The following is a 25445-nucleotide window of genomic DNA, read 5'->3' as shown; positions in this document are numbered from 1 at the left end:
CAAAACCAACATAATGGGTTTGCGACTAGTATGGATCCAGACCAGCCTGCGCATCCGCGCAGTCTGATCAGGATCCATGCTGTTCGGTATCAGTTTCTTTACTTGTTATAGAGTTTTTTAGCGAACAGCATGGATCCTGATCAGACAGCGCGGATGAGTAGGCTGGTCTGGATCCATGCTTGTCGCAAATGCATTATGTTGGTTTTGTCGTGACGCGGCTCAAATGTTAGATGCGTGTAACCTGGAGAAAGAAGTGCTGAATGTGAAATGATGTGTCATTAAAGAAGCAAAATGTAAATAAAGTACATTTGTAGTATTTTGACTTCCATACAAAATGCTAAATAAAAACTACCCAAAAAGCAACTGATGAAAAAAATGGTGGTTAATTAGTTACGTAACTAGTTAATTTTTTTCAATGAATAAAAGATCATTACGGGAAAAAAAGCATGTTAGTGCCTGCAACTGCCATCCTTTTATTATTTTACCAGCTTAATATTAACTGATTAACTAGTTACGTAACTAGTTAACCACATAATTAACTAGTTAATAAGGGTTAACTAGTTACGTGACTAGTTAATCACTTAACTAACTAGTTGATTAAGAGGTTAACTAGTTACGTGACTAGTTAACCTCTTAATTATTTAGTTAGTTATATGGTTATCTGGTGGCAGAAATATGCCACCATAGTATAAGTTTAAACGATATTTTATTTATAATTCATACATTTACATAATAGAGTACATAATAGAGTTTATAAAATAAAATTTACGGATTGAGTAGGAAGCTTGTAAAGCTTTTTTGAAAACTCTCTGTAATCAGTATTTAACAAATTTCAAACAAATGGTAACAAAATATAAATATCTTACCTTAACTACATATACATATCATATCGACTTATTTTTGCTTTCTTACTATACATACTATGTTTATGACAAGTATTCATGAACTAAATTTAAGATACATTACTGTTAGATTAGAGGTACAAGCACGAGAATGAATTCATTTTAAAAGGGATATATTACTTATTTTAGTGATTGGTCTATTAAACTAATATGTTGAGAAAATTTAATGATTAAAACATGCGCCTTGAATATCAAGTAATAAGACAAAAGAAGAAGAGATAGGAAACAAGAGAAAGAAAGAAAGAAAGAAAGAAAGAAAGAAAGAAAGAAAGAAAGAAAGAAAGAAAGAAAGAAAGAAAGCAAGCCACTTAAGTACTATGGAGTTAAGAGGACATTTTTCTTTTTTTCAAACGGATATTATAATGTATCAAATCTTTTTGTTTTTTGTACATATGTATGTATGTATGTATTCGCGTTAGCAAAATTTAGATGTGGCGTAGCACCACTTCGACTAGAAACTGGGCGTTATGAAAGATTACCTGAATCTGAAAGAGTGTGTCCATTTTGCAAAGACTTGGTGGAAAACGAAATCCATGTGTTATTGAAATGTCCAACTTACTCTGTTGATAGGAATTTACTTTTAGAAAAGGCAGTTATATTAAATACAAATTTTGAATTACTTAACTGATATTGATAAGTTTCTATTTTTGTTTACCCACCCAGAAATGATACGTACATTAGCAAAAAACCTGCTGCAATATATTAAAACTTCGAAATAACACTCTGTATAATAGCAATGTTTAACACAATATAGACTTAGAATTATAAAATTTAAACTTAAAAAATTATTTGGTTTGCCTCCAGTCAAATTTTAAATGATATTTTAACAAACTCTCATATTTTTTTTTTTTTTTTTTATGTATTCTTCTTACCATTTAGTGAAAGTCGGATGTTTGTATATAAAACTATTGTAATAATTGTCTTCACAACTGACTTGTTATGACATATTTTATTTCTTAACAAAATTGGACTGTATTTTATCATGTTATATCAGTTTAAAATATGAACTATCATGTTTTAATGTATACTGAGTTGCATTCTGTATTAACAAGGTAAATTCTGGCCAATTAGACCACTCCATAAAATCAAAGATAACCTCTAGACAAATAATATTATAAAGATGCACACTTTTACTTTTTTATAGTGAGCTTTCATTTAAGCTGTTACCTTTTAATAGTGAGCTTTTATTAGAGCTGTCACTATTGGCAGATTTTACAGTGGATATTATGTGATGTTTTAATATGCATTTAATTTTAATGTGTAATATATTTGCATATATATGTGCATATATTTCATATATACACATACATATGCCCATAACATAACAGAATATGGTTTTAATTGTAAAATATGTAAAATATCTTAAGTCTCCTGTAATTCTACTTAAAGAATGGCTATGTACAATGTAATGTTTATCTTTTATTTTGAAATATATGTAATTGTACACAGATGAGACTAAAATAAATAAATAAATAATGTGTGTATATTTGAGATAATTGTTTCATTTATATCATCTGTAAGTGAATTATCGCCGTATAGTAAAGTAGTTGTGATTTGTCTTAAATTGTTTGTTAGGACAGTTCGGTCATCTTGATACATGGGGAAGCGGAGGAAATAGTGTTCTGTATTTTCTATTTCGCCACATATACAGAAAGGGCTATTATGTTTTTTTTTATAAAACAAATGTTCTTTCAGAGAGCTGCAATGTGTTCTTAATCGTGTATGTATTATTTCATTTATTTGATATCTTCTTTCACCTACATAGTAGTGAGTTGGGCCTTTTTGGACATCTTCGTTTACTAAGACTGTAGTCTTTTTTTGAAAATTGCAAGTGATGGTGCATTTCTTAGTTCGACAGGGAGATCGTTCCAGTCTTTAATCGAAGATGGTAAAAATGAATTTGAATAAAGTTGAGTTTGACAGAAAATATTTCTAGTGTTACTTGCATTTATTGTTTTGTAATATGATCCTGACAAAAATGATTGATTGACCCTCATCAGTCTTAGGAAAAAAAGTTATATCAAATTAGTTCAAGGATTTACAGTTTAGAAATTGCGATCGGTATTCAGCAGAAATTATTGGATTTATTGAGACAAATATAATTTGATTCATAAATCCAACCAGTATAGCGCTTAAAAAAGTTGATTACCTGTTATTTCTCCGCGATAATCGATAATTTATCGATCATTTCAATTATCGTGGATAAGAATTATAGCTTTCGTCCCTGTCAGCGCGACAAATCCTTTAATTTACAAGGATAACAGTTTTCAAAGAGGGCCATTTAATTCGGCTGAGTAGCCGTAAGCTGTAATTTTGACAATGAGCCGTAAGTACAATATGTCACGTATGAAATTTCCGGCGACTGAAAAGAAAGGTATAATTTAATGGTATCAGAATATAATAACGGGGTTTCCATAAAATTTTGATATTGAGCAGCGGGAAAGTACTCGCTTTTATTTGAAATGACAAGATTAACAAAGGTAGAACGGTTGTCCTTTTATCTAAGCTTATGATGGTCAACGCATTTATATTATGTGCTCATAGTCTTTATTTTACCAGCAGACGGATTACCTTCATCACTTTTGCAACACAATGGCAAGATAAAAAAAATCTTGATACATATTTTATGCACTTGAATGTCCTCGGATATTCCTGTTTGGTTGAACATATATGTCCTTCTGGCTGTGCAGTTTGCAGTATTCGATTTGTTTTTACAACAGCGAGAATGCATTTTGTGGTCAAAGCAGTCTTTTGCAATGGTCGATAAAGTCTTCAGAACTGTGTCTTCACTGTTTTTTTTACATACATAATATAGATATATCCTTAACTGAAGATACGTGTCAATATGATGTACCCTTTACCTATATAATTAACTTAAGATACCAGTCTTTCTAACACAAATAAAACCTGATTGCTTACACGTCATATATACGTCAAATATTGCGTTAATAAACCAAATGACGTCAGGAGAATTATCATTATGCCAAAACTATGAATGTCCTTCTCGCTGTGCAGTTTGCAGTATCCGATTTGTTTTTACAACATTGAGGTGAAAGCAGTCGTTTGCAATGGTCGATAAAGTCTTCAGAACTGTAAGTGTCTTCACTGTTTTTTTTACATACATAATATAGATATATCCTTAACTGCAGATACGTGTCAATATGATGTACCCTTTACCTATATAATTAACTTAAGATACCAGTCTTTTTAACACAAATAAATCCTGATTGCTTACACGTCATATGACGTCAAATGTGGCGTTGATAAACCAAATGACGTCAGGAAAATTATTTTCACGCCAAAGGAAGTTCAACATATTTCATGATTTCTCTTTTTAATAGCATATAAGAATGGAAATAGATATTAGTTTTTCTTGCATTATAGTATAATAATGTACAACTGTTATTATTTATAGTTTTGTTTTTAATCATTCAAGCCTATCGGCCTCCGCGTATTTAAACTCGAACCATGCATGTTTCTACAACAATGCACTCAAAATTGATATATATTTCCTAAATATGATTAACCCTTATTTTACGATACAGGTCAATATAGTATACACTTAACTTAAGATTCTGGTCAATATAATGTGCCCTTAACTTAATATTAATTTATTTTAATTCAGAAATTATAACGCTTTCGGCTATTTACACCGGTTTACAGTTTTTGTTCACAAAGGCCGGAGGCCTGAGTAAATTTTTTCGCGACAAAACGACAAAGCCGTGTGATAAATCTTCATATATTTGTATAAATAAAAATCAAAGAGTTGGCTGAAAAATATCATGACATTGCAAAAATATCTCCAACCCAATGGTTCCCGTATATTGCAAAATGGTCAACCATATAACAAAATATATGTCAATTTTGCGTGCTATAGGCAGCGTTTGCTTTCATATTACTGTTTATGTGTAAGAGAGCAAAGGCCGTTTTATAATGTATCACTTTTTATTTACATGGTGTATTTTTTTCGATTTAACAATTCTGTCATCGCTAAAAGATCAAAGGGAACGATAAACATTGGTAACATTTCATCATGTTTTTATTTACTCAGTTTCGTTCGTATATAAAAAATAAAAAGGCAAGAAAAAACTGGATGCATTATTTGCTATGAAATTAGTTGTATAGTTAGATTTTTTTTTGTATAATAAAATGATATGTCGTGTCGTCCGGACGACTAAATTACATCGTTACCACGGCTATATATCAAAGTTACTCATACTCATGGCTTAATCACGTCGTTCCTATATCTTTACAACCCTGTCGGTCACTTCCGGTTTTGAAAATATTATCGCTTTTCGGACTTTATACCACTCGAGTCAATAATGCTCCAAATATAGAATTTTAAGGAACTGCCTCATTTTGCGTGATTTTAACTTTGGTTAATAAAAATGGATTTTGTAATACTTTATAGTAGAGACGGATTTCTAGTTGACCGAAGTTACAGGACAATTTAGTTTTCTTATTTTTGATATGCCAGCTACGTAATTCAAGCAAAATTAGAAATTTCAATGTCTTAGTAACCATAATAGGCTTGGAGGTTAGCTTATTTTTTTTAATTTGATTTTTTTATTGTATTGAAGAACATAGCAGCACCGTATTATTAATAGAGGATAATTATTTAAGTTTTTTTTCTTCTATAAATACAAGATCTATTTTCATCGAGTGATATAAAAATAAAATATTTCACGAGTAAGATGAAAGGGAATCCTGTATTTATATATGAAAAATGAATTTTTTGTTTGTTATATACCATTTTCTTAATCTTCTTTAGTTTTGTTAATTGACTGCAGTAAGAAGAAAGTAGTCCGGCAAGACACTAGTGAAAGTACAGAAAATATGTTTAACTGCAGTGAACGATTTTTTTACAGTGAAAGTACGGAAATGAAAACATGCATTTTTTATTTCATTATTTTTTCTTTGTATTTTATTTATAAGTACATAATAAATACTTGTATTATTATTTCTGCCATTTTATTGTATTTCAAGTTGTTAAATTTTTCATATATATATATTTTCATAACGTGAAAGTGGAACTCCATGATCGAGTGGTTAAGGTCGCTGACTTTCAATCACGTGGCCTTCAACTCGTTGGGTTCGAATCCTGCCTGGAACATTGGATTCTTTCATGGGAAGAAGCTATCCAGCTAGCATACGACAGGTGCTCAGTTCTACTCAGGTGCCCGGTTGTGTCTGAACTAATGCATCAAGGGGCACTTGACGTCCTTTACCAGTAAAGCCTGAATGTAATATAACAGTTACAGTGTCGGTGCAACGTAAAGCCCAACAATAACAAACTGTTCATAACTTCTTAAGACGACCAACTCGCTCGAGCAATATGTTCCAATTGCCAATGAACATTCGTGCCAGTATATTGTAAATTAAGAACTAGCTTATGTGTTTAATGATTTTCCATTGCGTGTAAGAATGAAATAACATTTGATAATGAAATATAAGAAAATAAATGAAACGTGTATGAAATCTGAAACATTGGACTTTAAGTGAGATACATGTATTTACTTCATAATAGATATTGTAATGTATAGAACCATTTTATTCATATTTGCTCGACAAGTATAGTTTTATAGGTGCTTAGCTTAGCATTTTAAAGAGGTAATTTACTTAGAACAACATACTACAGTTCCATTGTGCAACAAAAAATCATATTGTTTTAGATTAACTTAAAGGGGCTCTTCTCAGGTTTTTTATGACGTGACGATCAATATTCTAGAGATTAATATTCTATTTGATGTAGCTTTAGACCAATGCCTTGTTTCAATCAACCGAGGTTTGAAAAGCCCAAAAACATAAAATTTGAATTTCTTACATAGATCAGCTCGGGAGCTATAAACAGAAAGATATGCAATGATAACTGAGAAATATACAATGTACTCAGAAATTTAAAATCGTATTTTGTGCTAAGTCTGATTTGAGTGAACAGCGTTGTGCTGACAACGCTTTTCTTTTTTATTCTTGAATGGCGGGCTTGTATTCGGAACTGTTCCTGTTCATCGTGGCCTCTGGAAATAAAGCAGAATTTTACGCGTTGTCTAAGGTCTTACACGTCTGTTAAAGGTTTTAAAGGTTAATTTGACTTTTAAAGTCAATTTAGACTTAAGCTATCCTTACGAGACGCTAAGGGAAAATGAAAATTAAGAAAGTAAAATAAGTTATAAATATTTTAATACAATAACACTGCACACAATTTCAACAATAAACAAAATATGTTACTCATATATAACTATATTGTATAACACATATTACATTATGTACTGTTCATAGTTCACATATAAGGTCGTGTACATAAATGTGTATACACGTGTGATAACACGTGAGTGTAAAATAATGTTTTATGATATTATTCCATCTTACAAAAAGCAAAAACACAATCATCATGATCGCAAATGTTTTTACTAATTTTGTCCTTTTCGGCAATGATCTATTTCAAATATTTGATAATCTCCTTCATTTAGTAAAAAGCCATGCGGTAAAACATACTTTACCAGAACTAATAAATATTGAAAATACACATGTTTGTTTGTTAAACAAAGTCAATGATGAAAATATCGTCTGGTTGTCACGTGGCGTGATGAAATCTCGTTCAATGTAAGTAAAATGTACGTTATCATTTTGATATAAATGAATCTTTATGTACAAGCTTTCATAAGTTTTGTTGTCACGAAAATTCCATGCTAACGCTCCGCTACAGTATGCTGTAAAACTTGGATAGAGCTTAGTTTAAAAAGATAATAAAATCAAAACATTGCGATTTGCAAAGTCAACATTCACTTGTGCAAGTATTCAGCGTTTTAACTATGACACATATATATTATGTTTTATGCGCACAATTTCACTAAATTTGTCCTTAAACATAAAATGATGACGTCACGAAGTCATGTGACCCGATATCTCTTCGTATAATTATTGCAGAATATTATAGTATTGCAGTTTTTTTTCTTCGACAACCCGCACATGACTTAAAAATCGTCCATACCAGTTTTCGTCCTTTCGTCGCCCTTTAGGTATTGCTCTTTTTTGCGCCGTTTTAAATTTTTAAAAAAAACTAGATCTGCGCATGCTCAGTCTGAAAACGAGACATTGTTGCTGTCCTGGCTGTCCGATGTATTTCCCCAGTGACACTCAACTGCAATAAAAAAGACAAAATTTGCATAAGAGATGACGTAGTAAAAGTGTAAGTAAGTATGATAATCAGTTATTTTTTCGTGTTTATCAGTAAATTGAAAAGGAATGAAAAAAAAGTTTTTAACATTTTTAACATCCAAACTTTGTTAAGGCAGAGTCTCATTTTGCATTTAAAAATTTGTTTGCTGGAATTCTGTAAAATATAGTAGAACTTTCGAAAAAATATCAATTAAAAGAACACATGACGAAATTAATTTCTTTACCACGCGAGTAACTTTAAAAATGAAAGTTAAATATAACATACATGTACCTTCTAGCTCCATTTTCTGTGACGACAAGGATCCAGGACTAGAATGGCTTCCATTATGTTGTTGTTGTTGCTTCTTTTGACGCGCACGTGAGTTTTGGAACCAGACTTGTGTCACGCGCTTACTGAGACCGGTGATCTGTGCTATCCTTTCTAGATCTTGACCATCCGGGTTCGAATCCAGCTGAAAATTGGCCTGTAGAACTTGGATTTGTTCTTCTGTAAAAGTTGTCCGCACTCGCTTTGTTTTGGTCTTTTGTGATGAGTCAGAATCTTGAAAAACAGAAGTGCATGTATAAAAATATTAGTATTTGAAACGAGTTATATCATATAAATTATTTTTTGAAATTTAAATGTCTAATATACAGAGGATATTTTTTTTCTATGAATACAGGGTTTAGTTTCATCGAGTGGTATTGAAGAAATGAATGTCAGTATATAGTAATTTTCGTAACACAAGAAGAAAATAAATCCTGTATTTATAGGGAAAAAACTTGAATTTTCTGTTTATTATATTATACATTATTGATTATAAAGTAATACAAAAAAATGTAGCTAAATTTAGAAAAGAAAAGCAGTCCGTCAAGACGCCAGTGAAAATACGGAAAATATGTTTCACTGCAGTGAAAAATATTTTTTTACAGTGAGAATACAGAAAATGAATATATGCATTTTATTTCATCAATATTTCTCGATATTTCATTTATAAGTATATAATAAATGTTAATATGAGACAGGTTTTTTTTTATTTTTGAAAGAAAAACAAATAATTTCTAGCTCCCATAAAATTCATTACTTTTGAATGCCTAAATAAATGTGTCTCATTATGCAATTCATTTTTCTCGTTTTCACATTTTCCAATTGGATCATTTTCTATGTTAATGTAAATGATCTCAAATGATGGTCAAAGACCACCAGCTAAATTCTGGCCACAAGAGATGCAATAAATCATCTTATCTGGTAAGAGATCTCAGTCGGTGGCTTTAATCCATGCCAGTAGTAAAACAAGCGTTATAAATGACACAACCACAAGTCAAATGTTGACAAATTACTACACTTTAATTTGTCTCTATAGCTAATTTATGTAATTATTATCTGCGAACCTGCTTTATGAAGTTCACTATCGGCCAATCAAAAGCCAATTTATCATTTACTGCGGCGCTATCAAGATGGCGGATAAAACAACAGAAACGCAGACGATCGTTACGTGTTGTATCAAGGGATTTCAAATGTTTTCTTTGCAATGAAACATGAAATAAATGCTACGTTTAACGATTAATATCCCAGATTGTGATGTTTGGGTTCAAAAGATGTTAAAAAATCACGTTAGCTATGGTTGCCATGCAGCAGAACATATGTATTCATGTAAGAATTTTTTTTTTCATGAAAGGAAGTTCGAAAGATCACAAATTATAATTTGGATAAAATGATTTGTACGTGTTGACATTTTCATAAATCGATTTTGTACTGTATTTGATTTTATTTAAGACATTTTCGGGTGCAACGTCCCGCCATGTTTTACGTGAATAATGTATTCCAGATCTAGGTGTGTTTCTTCCATTTTTACGGTATATAGCAGATTTTTTCCACACAAAAAGGTGGCATTCATTCCGGGACTTAGACGAGATATGAATTTCTATATTTAGATAATTACCTTTGTGACTTCCGCCTTCTAAGACATCAAGGTAATGCGGTTTACACAACACTTTGTTCCCATGGAGGGCAAATTCTTCTCCCGTTGATAACTGGCGTTTGCACGAGTCACAGGCAAAGCACGCGAGATGGTATACATGATCACGTGCACGTCTCACCCAATCTGTAGGTTGTATAGAACGGAAACATTTCGAACATTTTTGCGCCGAACTCCCTGTAAAAAAGCAAAGAACATTACATATTTATAATAATTGTCATTTTCTAAGGTTTTCTGATGTTTATACAGTAATTAAATATGCACAGTAACCATTTGAACTCATGAAACAGTATTACAGATGTATTGTACCATAAAAGGGTCTGCCCAAAATCCAAAATATTGACTGTTCAAATTCAAGCACAGCACGCAGCAAGTAAATTAGATACATTAAGCATAATTATAATAACAAATTGAACACCACGATGAACATGTTTTTTGGGGTGTTGGTTTATAAATAGGTTGGAATTTTCAATATTTGCCTTTAAAAACAAATACAAAAAATCAACAAAAAGTTGACCATAGTCAAAAAAAACAAAACAAACAACAACACTTTTCTACTAAGTCATTTTTGACAAATAAAGTCCGTGCTTAAATTAGACATTCGTATTCATGCTATTTAATTTAAACGATCAAAAATCAAGAAATATCATATTTTTTCGAAGATAATTTGATTCAAAACAATTTTTTTCTTCCACTATTTACAGCAACAATGACAGCAGCATAGCAATGCATCTTTACAAAACATAACCAAATAATGATGTATTCATCCGCTGCCTCTCGGAGGACCAAAGTCCAAAGCACTCCGTACGAATTCTGTAAAGCAGACGACAAATTGATTTCTCGTCTGATATTTGCTAACAAGGCTGCAATTCTATGGGCTGATTAGTCTAGTAAATTGGGGCTAATTTAGGGTCTAAACGGTGTGTGTAACTCGATTTCCGTAACTCCGATATAACCAAGTGTCATAGTCAATAGTTGAGAACAACATTCTGCTTCCAGAATACTAATCGAGCAAATCTTTTGACTTCTAAAGAACCCAACTGATTCAATAACAAAAATAAACGCACTTGTTATAAAATGAACAAAAGAATTTTGAGTAGAATATTACAGACAAATATCCTCACATTGAAAATGTTTAGCAAAGTTTTAAGATTCATTAAGTTGTTGTCTTTTGTACTGACTTTTTAATGCATAAATCAAGTTTTATGTGAAATAAAAACCTTTACTTTAAAATTCTAATAAGTCGGGCGAAAGATTTTGTCAAATTTAAGGAAATAGTCTAGAATATGTTAAAAATTATTTTCGAAAAACTAAAAGGTTTATTGTATCAAAACTTTCAATTTCAGACTACTAAAATTTTAAATTGTCTCTTTAAAAACTCGAAATGTTTTGCAAATTCAGCAGTCTATGGCAAATTTCGCGTGCAGTCTTTTTTAATATTTACAAATAACTTTGTTTTTACTTTATAATATGACACTTGTTGCGACTTTTATCAATGTTCAGTTATATTTTGATAATAAAATTAAATGTAAACATGTTCATTCCATCCCTTATATTGCATGCTGTGCAGCAATAAAAGAAAAAAATTGGTTTTAGATTTACCGCAGACGTTGCATAAATTATGAAATATGAAAAGTAGGGTTCAGATTTTGTTCTTAAAAAAAAACAAAAAAACAACAACATCTATACACATATGAATCGTTTTACGAAGTAAGTGTTGTTATTTTTTCAAGGTAGAGTAAGTGAGATTAATTGAAAAGAAATATTTTATTTATAAGTCTATAGTTTTTTTTCTTCAGATTAATTATCATAATTATATTTTTTATTTTTTATTTATTTATTTATTATTATCATTATTATTATTATTATTATTATTATTATTATTATTATTATTATTTATTTATTATTATTATTATTATTATTATTATTATTATTATTATTATTATTATTATTATTATTATTATTTTGATTTTGTTGTCATGCGTTGTGCAAGTAAATAACTGGCATTTTCATAACTTATGAAAATGATCAATTAAAAAAATTACATAAAAACGTGATGATGATGATAATAATAATGATGATAATAATAATGATGATGATGATGATGATGATGATGATGTACTCTCATATTTCATTTTTTCGGTCCATTGTCACCATTCCATTCCAAAATAATTATTTATTATTTAATTATTATTAACTCATCAGAAGAGGAAAACCCTCGGGTCTGCTACAATAAAACCTACCTCGCGTAATCCAGTCTACAGTAAATGTTATCTTCCCGGATAAAGCACGTGTTCTGACGGTCTAGGGCCGTCTGACAGACGCAGCATCGAAGACAAGCCACGTGCCAAGATTGGTCATTGACCTTGAGGATAAATCTGTCGGTAATGTGTAAACCGCAGCCGAAGCAAATATCGTCGTCGGTCTGAAATTGAAAACAAAATCAAATTAATCAAAGAACGCCTAAGAAACATGAACAGAACATTATTTTATGACACAATTGATTTACTTAAGTATTGTAAATTTACATTAAGAGGACATAAAAATTGAACGAAATTGTCAATAGGTTTACCAATTGCCTTTCGAGTACAAAGAAACCACCACTAATGTGACAACAAAACAAAAATGCACCACTACAAACATCTTGAAATAATATATTTTATTGAATTTAACTTCTCACATAAAATGCCTCAACGAAATAAGGTAAGGTAAAATTGGTTTGTTACAGTGACATGTATTACCTCTATCTACATACATGTATCATATTTATATTTAAATGATATGCATATGAAATGAAATATTAAGAATTTGAAGTTGACTACTTTTTTATATATATTTATGCATTTATATAAGCATGGAAAGCGCTACCGAAATAAGGGGCTTGATATTATTGTTTAAATCTTTAAAAATCTTTTTCTTCCTTTATTTAATAACTCAACATTAAAAGAGCCAATAAATAAAAGAAATAAGAAATCAAAGGGCTGCAACCTCTGTGGTATTTTCTGATCTTTGCAATCTAAATCATACTGACTATCTGTATGTATTTTCCTATATAAGTTTATTTTTATATACTATAATTAATCTTACGCAGCGACTGCGTCTATAACAGTTTGAGATTGATACATATGGAATTTTGCATGACTAGAGTTGCATCAAAAAATCATTTTCATTTTTTATGACAGCCATACTTTATCCTTGCATATCGTGGCTACTTCCTTAAAAAAGACACTTCAAAAAAAAAAAGTTGCCTCGACTAGGATTTGAACCTTGGGCCTCTTACACCCTAAACGAGCGCGCTACCTCTGCACCACGGTGAAGTAATACATATGTAGCTTGAATAATAACAAATACATTGTATTTCTAAATTGAGAATTTCCATTCCGTGTTTGTAATCCTTACTAATTTCGAGGTATTTTCTTCACTAAAAACCTGTTGTTTAACACTAATGAAAATAATTTAGCGAAAATCTTCTCGCCAAAACAGTACGACATGTATTTATTCCACTACTCGACAGTCAGATTTATGTGTACTACACTCTGGAGTATTCGGTAATCGACATAGCTAAAAATAGCATTTTCATTGATTAAGCTTTACGGAAATAGCCGAACATTTTTCATTGGGTAAAAAAGATATTCATCCGCGAAATTTATGATTGTAACCTCATATTTCTATTGACTACTCTAAACTTTTAATGCACTGTAATTCGTTAAATGCATACATTAAAAATTATTCTTTATTTTTAATTGCTGGTTTTTAAGCAGTTTTGAGTGAGAACTACTTTGCGTTGTTAGGTCTGTTAGGAAAATTTGTGTTAGACCGTGGATGTTAGCTATGTATTTACTGATCTTGCGATCAGAAAATACAAAAATCAATCAAACAAACGCTATGGCACGTTGTAAGCTTAAGTTCTTAGAAATTATACATGAATAAAACAAAAACGGTTATCAAAGAAAATAAAGTAGCTAAAAAGAAAGAATAAGCCACGATGCACTTGGAGTATTTCAGTATACAGGTAACAGTAACTGAAGCTTACATTTATCCATTTATTATTTTATTTCATGGATGAATAGATGATGAAATTTAAAAAGTCAAAATTTTATTTCAGGAAGACTTCATGTATAGACAGACGAACGATTAAACAGATAATGTTTTCATAAATTCCATGAGACCTTCAACAAAGAACAATGAAAGTTTATCTTCTAAGAAAGATGTACAGATACCGTTTATTATACAACAATAGTCAAGATGTGGTAAAATATATGCATTGTAAAACGTTTGACGTACAGGTATAGACATGAATAGTTTTATACAATATAACAAGTGTAACAATGAGTTGCATTTTTTAAAACATTATCAATACGCCTTTGCAAAGACAATGTGTTGTTAATTGTTACATTCAATATTTTCAGAGCTACAAACAATTTGATCAGTTTTATACAAAATATAAGGATAAGTTTCACAAATATGATTTTACTTGTGTTTAAAGGAAATACATAACCTTAATTTGGGTAGCATTGTTAAAGCACGCCATTTGTTTGCATTTAAAAGATCATGAGTAAGAGATTCAACTACTCTGTTAAGGGATACATCAGAAGTTGACAGGGTATCAGTGTCTGGGTTTTTTCCATAGACAAAGGTTGGCCTTTTTAAAAAAAAGAGTTTATATATTTAAAATGATTTCAAAGGATTTTTTTACAAAAATTGGTCAATATGGACAAAAAATAGATTTGAAAGATCCCAATATGGAGTATGGTTGTTTCCTTTTCAAATAAAAATGAAAAATCAAGTCGTAACATACCAGTATTTGCAAAATATATTGAAATTCGTATGAATGTAGTATGCAGTATGTTTTTATTTTATTAACTTCTTTTTAAGTTTCTTTGGGCCATTGGTATTGAAGGTGTCGACATTCGTTTGAAGTTTAAACAATTACGTCACCCAGAATTCTCGCCCAATATTTCTACTCGCACGACCATCAAAAATGAAATTCCAAAACAATCAAGAGACAAAATAAAACTTGACAAAAAATCTTGATCAGGTCCATTCATTGGCACTCAACACCGCGTTCTGAAGTTCATTACCGAGCGCCCCCTACTGTTCAACTCTCGAGACGCCATCTGGTGTGAAACTACAAAGAACGGTAACTTGGTATGGTAGTTGTCAATGGCGGCACGTGGCAGAGTTAGTGTATCGATTTATAGATCATGAAAATGCCATGGGAATTTGGGAATACGAAGACGCTCTGATTGACCAGTTTGATAACAAGGACAAATTATCACAAAGCATAGAATCCTTGTCTATTAGCTCCGCCCACAAATTTATATGAAGATAGATTTATTAATGTTGTAAAATATAACTATGATTCTATGATTATTTTCCCGAAAGAAATGAATATATCAAGATGAAGTTGGTATAATGTTCAGTCAAAGTTTATCTTCAAAATTGAATGAATAAATAAAAAATAAACGAACGAACGAACGAACGAATAAACAAACAAACAAACAAACACAAACAAACAAACAAATAAATAAATGTGTAAGTCTTTTATTTATTTTTTTACATAAAGAACATTTAATATTTTCGAACAAGCTCAAGTGAGAAAAGTTTTTTGTTTTTTTTTTTTAACTTCGAACATTAAATATCACAAATTTATGGAGTACAAAAAATAAGGTAATAAAGTAAAGAAAATAATGCTACCTTCGCATTGTTCTCAGCGTAGTACAATATAGTATAAGATTTATAACCATTATAAATTTCTAAATTTACATAGAGAAGTAGGCCTTAACCATAATATACAAATAAATAAGTGAAAATATTGGTAAAAAAATCCCTCTTGTTCGTCGCCAAATAAATAAATAAATTATTAAATAGAATATGGTTGTTGTGAGCAAAAATGGTTACATATATATGGGTATGTGCTTATGAAACAGACGGGAGGAAAGCAAAAGAAATTTGTTTACTGTGTTAGAGGCAAAAAAATAATATGGTACATAAATGTTCAAAATGAAAATGTGCCTCTGTGTCGTGCAATGATGTTAAGTTGAATATACATGTATTACTGCGCTCATTGTTATAAAAGCCGACGGGGTCGTCACCTTAAATGACATGAAGGCGTAAGAATAAAATAAGTGTTGGAGCACCACGCTAAAAACCCTATTCCGGTAGACACCGGATAATGCGCTTGTCATCGGGCGTAATGCACCATAAGATGGCTCATTCATCTTTTCGCATCAATTTTTATACGATAATGAATAAAAAAGTAAGAATCGGCGAAAAGGGTGATATTTTTCTACTTTGTGATCATGATTTCTGCAAGCGTCTAGAGATACTGCGCCAACACCGTAGTGAGTTTAATCCAAGAATTGTTGATGAAGTCAAACATTCATTTTTTTTTAAATTGTATTATAGGAACGCAAATTCAACTCCCTATTGCGAATAAATATGTTCAGTTCCGATCTTGTCCCCAAATATACTCTAACCGGCTGGTTATTAAAGGAACTCCACTGAGGTAAAAAAAAACCTACATAAAAATTCAATTTCTTATATAGATCAACTTTGGCACTTTAAACAGAAAATTTGCAAATGATAATTAAAAAAAAAATACTCTTCGATGAATTACCAATCGCATTTTTGTTCTATACTTAGCCGGTTTGGGTTCATTTTACACAAATAGACACATACTTCTAGAAAAAAACGGAGTGATCGAATGATTTAAATTTTGTACACAAGTTACTGGTATAGACCTTCATCAAATGGAATATCAATCTCAAAAAGTCTTTTCAGTCCAATCATGTCAAAAATCCTCAGTGGAGTCCCTTTAATATTAGAAAACTTTAACTCTGACATTATTGTTGCTGTTTTTTTTTCACTCGGAATAACATAATATTCTGTTGTTTCCTCTTCTTTTTCTTACAATGTCATATAAGTTATTTGCTTTACGTAAGATAATATCTGGACAATTTCAAACTACTCCCTATAGTTCACAATTGATTTTTTATTCTTTTCTTTTTCCAAGATCAAAGAATAATCTTAAATACGATTTTACAATCGGAGAAAATAATGCTGACGTCTTAATGTTGTTTTTATCAACAATCTAACTATAATCCTACAATCTCGCCTCTTCCTTTTTTTCTTATGCATTCCCTCTAAGACAAGTTTCGTGCATTAACGCATTTTAGTTAACTGACATTCTAGATGTTTTAACGTTGTTTTAAAGGCCGGACATATTTACCGACGGTTATCATTTCTGTTTTAAGACATTTCTCTCTAAAGATAAAAGCGCCTTGGCGTCCAATAGTGTCGCAGTAATGTATTTCCGGACTTATAGAGTTTATGTGTTCCCACAGTTTTACCTTTAATGGGTTATGGAAGAGAAAAAAATTCGTTTCAAAGAAAACGTTGTCTCGTGAAATCTGCTCGTGTCGTCACGTGACCGGAAGTCAAGACAAAATCTGCGCCGTCGTAAGGCACAAAGGCTCACGCGCTCCAAAAGACGCGATACTAAGAGACATTTCCGGTCTGTCTCTAAATATGCTCATACGATTCCGTGCAAGACGTGGCAACTTCCGGTTTTGAAATAAAAATCTGGTAAAATCACATTTTCATAACATCGAAATGACAGAATAAGAGACTTGTTTCACTTTAGATTTGTCAGTTTGTCCCAGAAATCTATGTGAAAAATCAGACGACAAATATGTACGTTGAGCATTTGAAATTTGTATTGCTTTCAAGCGCTCTTCATTTGCATGTTTCATAGAATTCGGATAAATCTAATTTTCGGAGATTGCATTGTTGAATATTGAGTGTGGCGTGAAGATGAATCGAGACTCATAACCGAGAAAAGAAAAATGAGAACGAATGTTTGATGACATCAAATTAGTTCCTTTTACAAGTGCCTCCTCAAAACAAACGCTTGTGCTTAAACAGTCATCTTCATTGATTCTTAAATCATTTGACATTTTCTTTGCCGTGCCTTTTGATTTTGTATTATTTCCGTATCAATGAACACATGTCAAAACAAATTGCTACAAAATTCTACATCCATACTAAAAAGAACTTTCATTTTTAAATATCAACAATTTCCATTTTGTTATTTAAACAAAATAGTATTGAGTAATATTTTTGAAAAAAAAATCTATCAATGATTTGTTAGAAATTAGGTTATTCGTGCATAGCTTTCTACGATTGTCCTTTTTATTTGTCGATAGATAAACAAAAAATGTTATATGTTTCTTTATCATATATGAAAAATGTGCTGAATAAGTATGTGATTTTATACATATCAACATGTTTAAGTGTCATAATATCTTGCTTAAACCTGGTCAGACACATTCTAAGCAAACATCTAGTTACGAAACGATTATAATCCTGTTATAGTAATATTTTTCTTCACAAAACATTAACTGTAATAGTAATTTTGTTAATCAAATTAAGAAATTGTTTTAGATCTCACATACTCACACCTCACCACCCATTATATATATATACAAAAAAAAATTCTGTGGAACACATATAATTTTAAATTATTTTTAAGGTTGGCATGATTTTAAAAGCAATATGTAATTTGGTATGTTTTTTGTTCTTATTTTTTTAGATGTTTGCCAATTCAATAGAAATTTGAAAAAATTGATTTTGATAAAACTTTGGTTTTCTTTTTCAACTTTTTTTATTTTACAATTAAAAAGGGTAGAGAAAAATGACTTGCCAAATGAACCCGAACTTCAATGGCCATGCAAGGTATTTGGTTTTAGATAAAACTTGTTTTTTCTTTCATTCACTTATTTTATCTTTTAACATCTCCTTAAAGGTTAGAATGATTACTTGTTAAGACGGTGTTTTTTCATTTTAGTGCATCGTTTTCTTCAGTGCATTTTTTTGGGAAATTTTGATGTTTTAAGCCTCGTTCATTGTAATATCATTTTTAATTGATCATATCTTTCAGCAAATGCCCTTTTTTTAGTAAAAAAGTTTTAAGTTCGCATAAAATGCAATATATGCCCCCTGTATAGCTTCACTGTAACCTTTTATATTGTGTAACGTACTGGTTATTTTTTATGTATAATTAAATTAAACGTTTGCACGTTGCGCGCGAGACTCTTTTAACTTTTAAATAAAAAAGTCCCCATGTAAAAAATAAACACTATGCTTCATAAATGAACACATATTTAAAGCAACAAATTTGTAAAGATTTTTCAAGTATCAACCAACAATTGTATGTATCTTGAACATATAATTTTTTTCATATGTTTAACATTTTGTTTTTATATTAGCAAATTAGGAATCAATTATATAGTGCAAATATTATTACTATTGATTTTCAAAATGACGTGTAAAAGCTTGTCTTTTGTAAAGTATATGTTATATAAACAAACGCACCCACACGGGTTTATTTTGCGTTTGCGTTTACTTTTTGTATCTTTGTTTATAACATGATCTGATACTATCGTTTACAGCTGCTGAAAGACAAGACATACAACAAACAACATCAAAAGCGCGTGTACATGCTCCCATAAAAGCCTTGCAACGTTTTTAAAGATTAATTGTTAAAGAAAGTGCAAGATGTATTCGGAAGTTATAATAGATGATGAACGTTTAAAACAAAGAAAATCGCTTTAAACTGTCCGTATTTAATACGTTTAAACCACTTGTAGTGTGTCGTAAAGCACTTTTATTGTTTTAGTATGTTACTCGAAGAAATGAGGGAATTTTCTCCAAAACCGCCGCTTTATCCCTCTCATGCACGGAATTCTCGTGTAAAAGGAAATGGGACCTTTCAAGAAGAAAATCGTCGGAAAATATTATTATAAAACGCACTTAAGTTTAATGATAGATGTAAGATTAAGCGACGGTGCTCGTGTCTCGGTGACGTTTTATGGGCGATTGACATAAACGCGGTATCATACAAAGGCTTGTCGACATGCGAGCGCCTACAAGACGCACGAAATGGTGATAGTTATAAGGTTTAGTAACAGATTGCTCGGTAACACAATATGTCAGTCAGTGATAGTTTTATTATTTGAAATTAATTTAAATTTGGTGTAGAATGAATTGATGACACTTGATTACAGTGTACATGAAAATAAATGATAACAAAATGCATTTTTATTTGGCTTGTAAACAAAAAGATGTCTAGCAATAAAACACAAAAAGTAGGGTGGATTCCATGTATATTTTTAATTTAATATATAGTGCGGTGCACATTGACTTTTTAAAGGCACATTATGCCACAGAAAAGATTTTTTTTTTACTTCTGAAGAAAGTAGCTCTAAATGTTCAATAAATTATTTGTCATAAAAGTAGCGAAATGTAAATTAAAAATTAATTTGACCTGTGCAAATAATAAATTTTCCTTTTTCTAAAAAACAACAATTTAAAAAGATTAGGTATTTTTTATTAAATTTTACTTAACAAGAATTAAAAAGGCTTTTAAAAAGAAATTAATTTTTTTAAGGTTTAATTTTTAAAACTTTTTTTGAATTATTAAAAAATTTAACAATATTTTAGGCAGCTAAAATTTAAAAAAATTTTTTTAAATAATTAAAAATTTAAATTTTTTTTAAAATTTAGCATGACATATAAAAAAAAATAACGTTTATGTTTACAAAATTGAACTGAATGTCTAAAACTTAATTACCATACACTAAGATATATCAAACTTGATACAGTGAAAAATTAATATCGAAATAAATAACACAATATTTTATGGAAAAACAGCTATGATAGATAGTGGTATTCTTAATAGCTGCCCCTCCCTCGTGGAGTCATACATACTTGGCCGAATTTTTCAACATTGTTTAAAAAAGTCCCATTATGTCCCCCCCCCCCCCCCCCCCTCCCCCCCCCCCCCCCAAAAAAAAAAAAAAAAAAAAAAAATATTTCGCATATATCACTAATCACTACTTTAAGGTAACATGCATCTAGCATTCTCTAAAACCATAATTTAAACATTATAAAACTCATGTTTGCCCTTTCTAAATAAAAATGTTACTTATTTCTGAGGCATAATGTGCCTTTAAGAAAAAATAGGGATATCAGATTTACACAGCTTAAAAAAACACTGAGTACAACATGCTTAAGGATTTTCTCTTCACGTCGGTCCTGATAAGGTTACATAGCGACTTTCCAATTTTTACTCGAAGAGAAAGACCCCAGGTGCCCCTTCGTGCCGAGCGGGCACCTGAGTAGAGCGACCAATATTCTGTAAGCTAGCAGCTGGTGTGGCTTATTGTCATCATTTGTATTTCTTTCTTTCTTTCTTTCTTTCTTTCTTTCTTTCTTTCTTTCTTTCTTTCTTTCTTTCTTTCTTTTTCTTTCTTTCTTTCTTTCTTTCTTTCTTTCTTTCTATTTATTTATTTATTTATTTATTTATTTATTTTTTTTATTTATTTATTTATTGTATTTATTTATTTATTTATTTATTTATTTATTATCATTTATTTATTTATTTATTTATTTATTGTCAATTTCAAAATAAACCCAATTAACTGTCAGTCATACGTTTAGATTTTTTACGAAATTAATTCGGTTTCTAACTTGTTTGGCGCCAACTGTCAGTGCTTGATTTTCAACTTTCTAACCTCCATTCGGAGAGTCACAAAGACATACAAAGCTACCGAAATTATTAGTTTCGGGTAAATACATTTACCAAATTGTACTGACATAACCAACAAAAAATTACAATGACAGAGGAATATCAAAAGTTTTCAGTACCTTCAAAACACCATGTCTGAGTTATTTATAAATCTAACGGGTCCATGAGTATGTCCCCTTCCCCCTTTTCTATAAACTACGGATAATGACTGATGATGATTAATCGGTGAGGTGTTCCGAATGAATTTACAATAGTATTTTGATAATTTGTTTGAATTTCCCTAGAAAAAGTTCACCAAATTTGACCAGATATTTACAGAAATTTTGTCCGCCTATATGTTTTCTTGCGAAATGTATTGCCACTTTTTACCATATTGTCGTAATGTAAAATAAACAAGTTATCTAAAGGGCATGTAATCCGAATTAAAATTAAATCTTTAAATCAAATACACATTGGAGACAGGTCCAGATTAAAAGAAAAACAATTTTAGAAATAAACTAATATGTTTAAAACTGTGAAAAACATTAGCGTTACAAAAGTATCATGGAGGACACGTTGTCTGGAGTGTCATGATAATCCAAGGAAAGATAATTCCACGTAAGGAAAAGATAATCCACGCAAGACTGATAATCCGTCTCGATTAATACATTAATCTAGGAAAGATCGTCGGCGAATAACGGTGTCATAACTTGACACATAACTGATATGTAACTTACATTACAGTGTGAATTTGTTACTATCTGTAATATGTTTACGTTACCGTTATGTATGTTATATTTTGATATGTCAATATGTACGCATTTCAAGAAGCATGCCTCAAAATTATTGCTTATTTTGGTAAAAAATTTGAAAATGTTTTTAAAAAAATAAAATATCGAGGAATCAACAATGAAAGTAGTTGCACATTGCAAACGACACTTAAAATCCACATAAATTGCCAAAAAATGGAGGTAAAAAATATGAAAAAACGTCCTTACTGCGTTAGACACACTGTGGAAATATATAAGATAAACACAGCGAAATCAGTTATTAATCGCACATTACATGTGAATAATAATTTGAATCTTGAATCCTTTTACTGTTCTTAAAATCTGAGTACATTTTTTCTCAAGTTTAATTTGCTTCAACTATTTTTGCTCATATGAAGGCATGCAGTTTTAAGGTCGTAATATTCAATCATACCATTAACGCATACCTTTATCTTTTACAAGAATTCTTTTCATATCTACGAAATTCTACATTATATTTATATTATAACCATAATATTCTAATGTAAACTCCTCAAATGCTAGCAGATTGATGAAGTTTTTGTGCTATCAGTATAAAAAGCAACATAGCCTGTACATTCACCCAATCTGATCAGACCCTACACTGTTGACCGGTATATTTTAAAATCTCTGACACCCACATTGAACAGTTCCGAGTTCAAAGCCCGAAAGCTTCTTTACTTTTGACATATTTTTTAGCTCGATAATGAAGAAAGCTTGATTATATCAGGCACACTCGAGTCCGTTTATTGGAACTAACCAGAACTGTTTTATTAATCTTGCTCGTTTGAGGTAACATATTTCATTCATAACGACACGAAGCCCTGATTTCCTTATCTTTTACCAGACACGTCTTCGTACAATCATATAAAAATGATTGATTTGTGAAAATGTGAAATTCAAATGAATACTTGTACATGTTTCGTATTTATTTCATTTTAGAGTATATTAGAAGATTTAAAAGGGTATCATTCTGTTAGTATTAATTCAGCCGCCAATGTTTTGGATGAAATTAATGGTAAAACCGTTTGAAACTAATCATCATGTACTAACGGTGTTTTTTTTTTCTCTCCCGAACATGGAACCTATTAAAGAACCGAACATGGAACCTAAAAAATCGAACAAGGAACCTAAAAACCGACAATGAGACCTAAAAACAACAAAACAATAACAACAACACTAAAGCGTGTGAAACTGCTTTCTTTCTGGATAATTTTCAAGACTTAGATTATTTTGTTAGCAAGTCATATGATGATAAAAAGTATCCCGGAGTCGAACATAGAATAACGGTCCATTTTCAAACTATCTGTTCTCAATTTATATTAATTTTAAGTTGATTTTATTTCGTTGAAATAATGATTAAAAGAAATAACAATTTATGATATTCTTTATAAAGTATTATTGGTGATATCACATTTTTTTGGAAGGTAACTAACCAAATTCTGGGTCTCAAAACAATTTAATTTTCCATTGAAGAACTTAATCACATCGGCATCCTCAATATTTAAGTAGTGTTACCATGAATGGATGGGGGAAAAATCCTTTTAAAAATCATGCAACTTTCCAAGCAAACTATACTTCCTGTTTTTATTACATTATAAGCAGGATCATTTAAGTTATTCATTTATCTACCCATGTTAAAATTAAAGTAAAAAAATATGTGACATAATGTTTTTTATTCTATTTTTTTTTGACAGGGGAACATTATTTTTAAACTATCTATGTCCATGTTTAATAGGAAAATTCGTACAAACAGATGTCAACTTATACCATTATATAGGAGAATATATTGAATTAATCTTTAAGAAATATCATTAAACATGTTATTCTCTGGGATCGAGCATTGTCCATACCTTTATGACGAACACTGAAGCAAAGAAATAATTCTTTGTTATGCTATATTTTATTTGTGTTTACAGATCATTCATTCATTCATTCATTCATTCATTCATTCATTTCATTTCATTTCATTTCATTTCATTTCATTTCATTTCATTTCATTTCGTTTCGTTTCATTTCATTTCATTTCATTTCATTTCATTTATTTATTTATTTATTAATTTATTTATTTATTTATTTATTTATTTATTTACTTATTTATTTATTTATTTATTTATTCAATTTATTCTTTTATTTATTTATGTTTTATTTAAAAAAAACAATATGTTACGAAAGCTAGGAATGTATTCCATTCAACTTAAATAAAAAATGATTGAAAATAATATAAAGTTACTAAAAATTTGTCTTTTTCTAATCATTTCTGAATATTTAACATGTCACGCATGGAATTGTGAAAGCAATCCTGTATCTCTAGCCAGTAATAATTGAATAATTTCAATTTGTTTAATGTATCTGTATGTACATTTTATTCATTTTCTTGTAAGGGAAATTTCAACTTTGCATAGTAAACATGGTTCTCACCAATACATGTATATTATAGAAAAAAATCGATTTGATAATTATTTAGATAAAATAAAAAGTCGTTTTTCCATATAAGGTGAGTTAAAGGACATAAAACGATTCTTGAGAAGAAAATGTTTTGCTTCTTACCTTTATTAAACCAAACGGAAGTCCTCTAGGCGGGGATGGTGGTGGGTATAAATCCATGTGCGAGGAAGATTCGGACGTGTAACCGTCTTCATGGCAGTCCATTTCTAGTTGCATAGCCTCGTGCACGCTTTGCACGTGTCGTTTGCGATTTTGTCCGTTAGATATTCAGTCTTAATTACAATTGATCTATTACAAGTTTTATAGATCTTGACTGATGTTCATAGAAGTAAGAAAAATGAAGTTTTAACACTATTTTTATAACACATGTCATAAAATCTTTGCATCAAATATAACTATAGTATCTTCGCACTGTTAAAAGCCTATGCAAAAGTAAATCCAATTATGAATGTTCAAATCAAAGTTATTTAAAATTAACTTTAGATCTGAGAGTCATGTGGTACTAGAAATAATATTTTCTTCAAAAACAATTAAATCACATGCCGTTCTGAAAAACTCCTACTTCGTTGACAACTGTTTGATGAAATATTTTCCGAACTTT

At 30.4% G+C, this 25445-nt stretch overlaps 1 protein-coding gene across 1 annotated transcript; it reads right to left on the bottom strand.

Annotated features, from left to right (window-relative positions):
- Nucleotides 1–7073: 7073 nt before the first annotated feature.
- LOC132732781 (LIM/homeobox protein Awh-like) lies at nt 7074–25445 on the bottom strand. The gene is made up of 5 exons (XM_060719293.1): nt 24947–25445; nt 12281–12464; nt 10004–10219; nt 8353–8622; nt 7074–8043 (listed from the first exon to the last, which is right to left on the bottom strand). The coding sequence occupies exons 1-5, from the start codon at nt 25058–25060 to the stop codon at nt 7979–7981; spliced, it is 849 nt and encodes a 282-aa protein (XP_060575276.1). The 5' UTR covers nt 25061–25445; the 3' UTR covers nt 7074–7978.

The sequence above is a fragment of the Ruditapes philippinarum genome, unplaced genomic scaffold (assembly GCF_026571515.1).
Source record: "Ruditapes philippinarum isolate M1 unplaced genomic scaffold, ASM2657151v2 ctg1861_1_1_1_1, whole genome shotgun sequence".
Lineage (NCBI taxonomy): Eukaryota > Metazoa > Mollusca > Bivalvia > Venerida > Veneridae > Ruditapes > Ruditapes philippinarum.
This window is presented reverse-complemented; position numbering and strand designations above follow the sequence as displayed.

Excerpts from the sequence above, each read along its gene's own strand:
- LOC132732781 (XM_060719293.1), bottom strand. The coding sequence starts at position 25,060 with ATGCAACTAGAAATGGACTGCCATGAAGACGGTTACACGTCCGAATCT. Across the intron at positions 12,465-24,946 it reads TTCCGTTTGGTTTAATAAAG|ACCGACGACGATATTTGCTT; the intron begins GTAAGAAGCAAA and ends TTTCAATTTCAG. Across the intron at positions 8,623-10,003 it reads AGAAGGCGGAAGTCACAAAG|ATTCTGACTCATCACAAAAG; the intron begins GTAATTATCTAA and ends CTGTTTTTCAAG.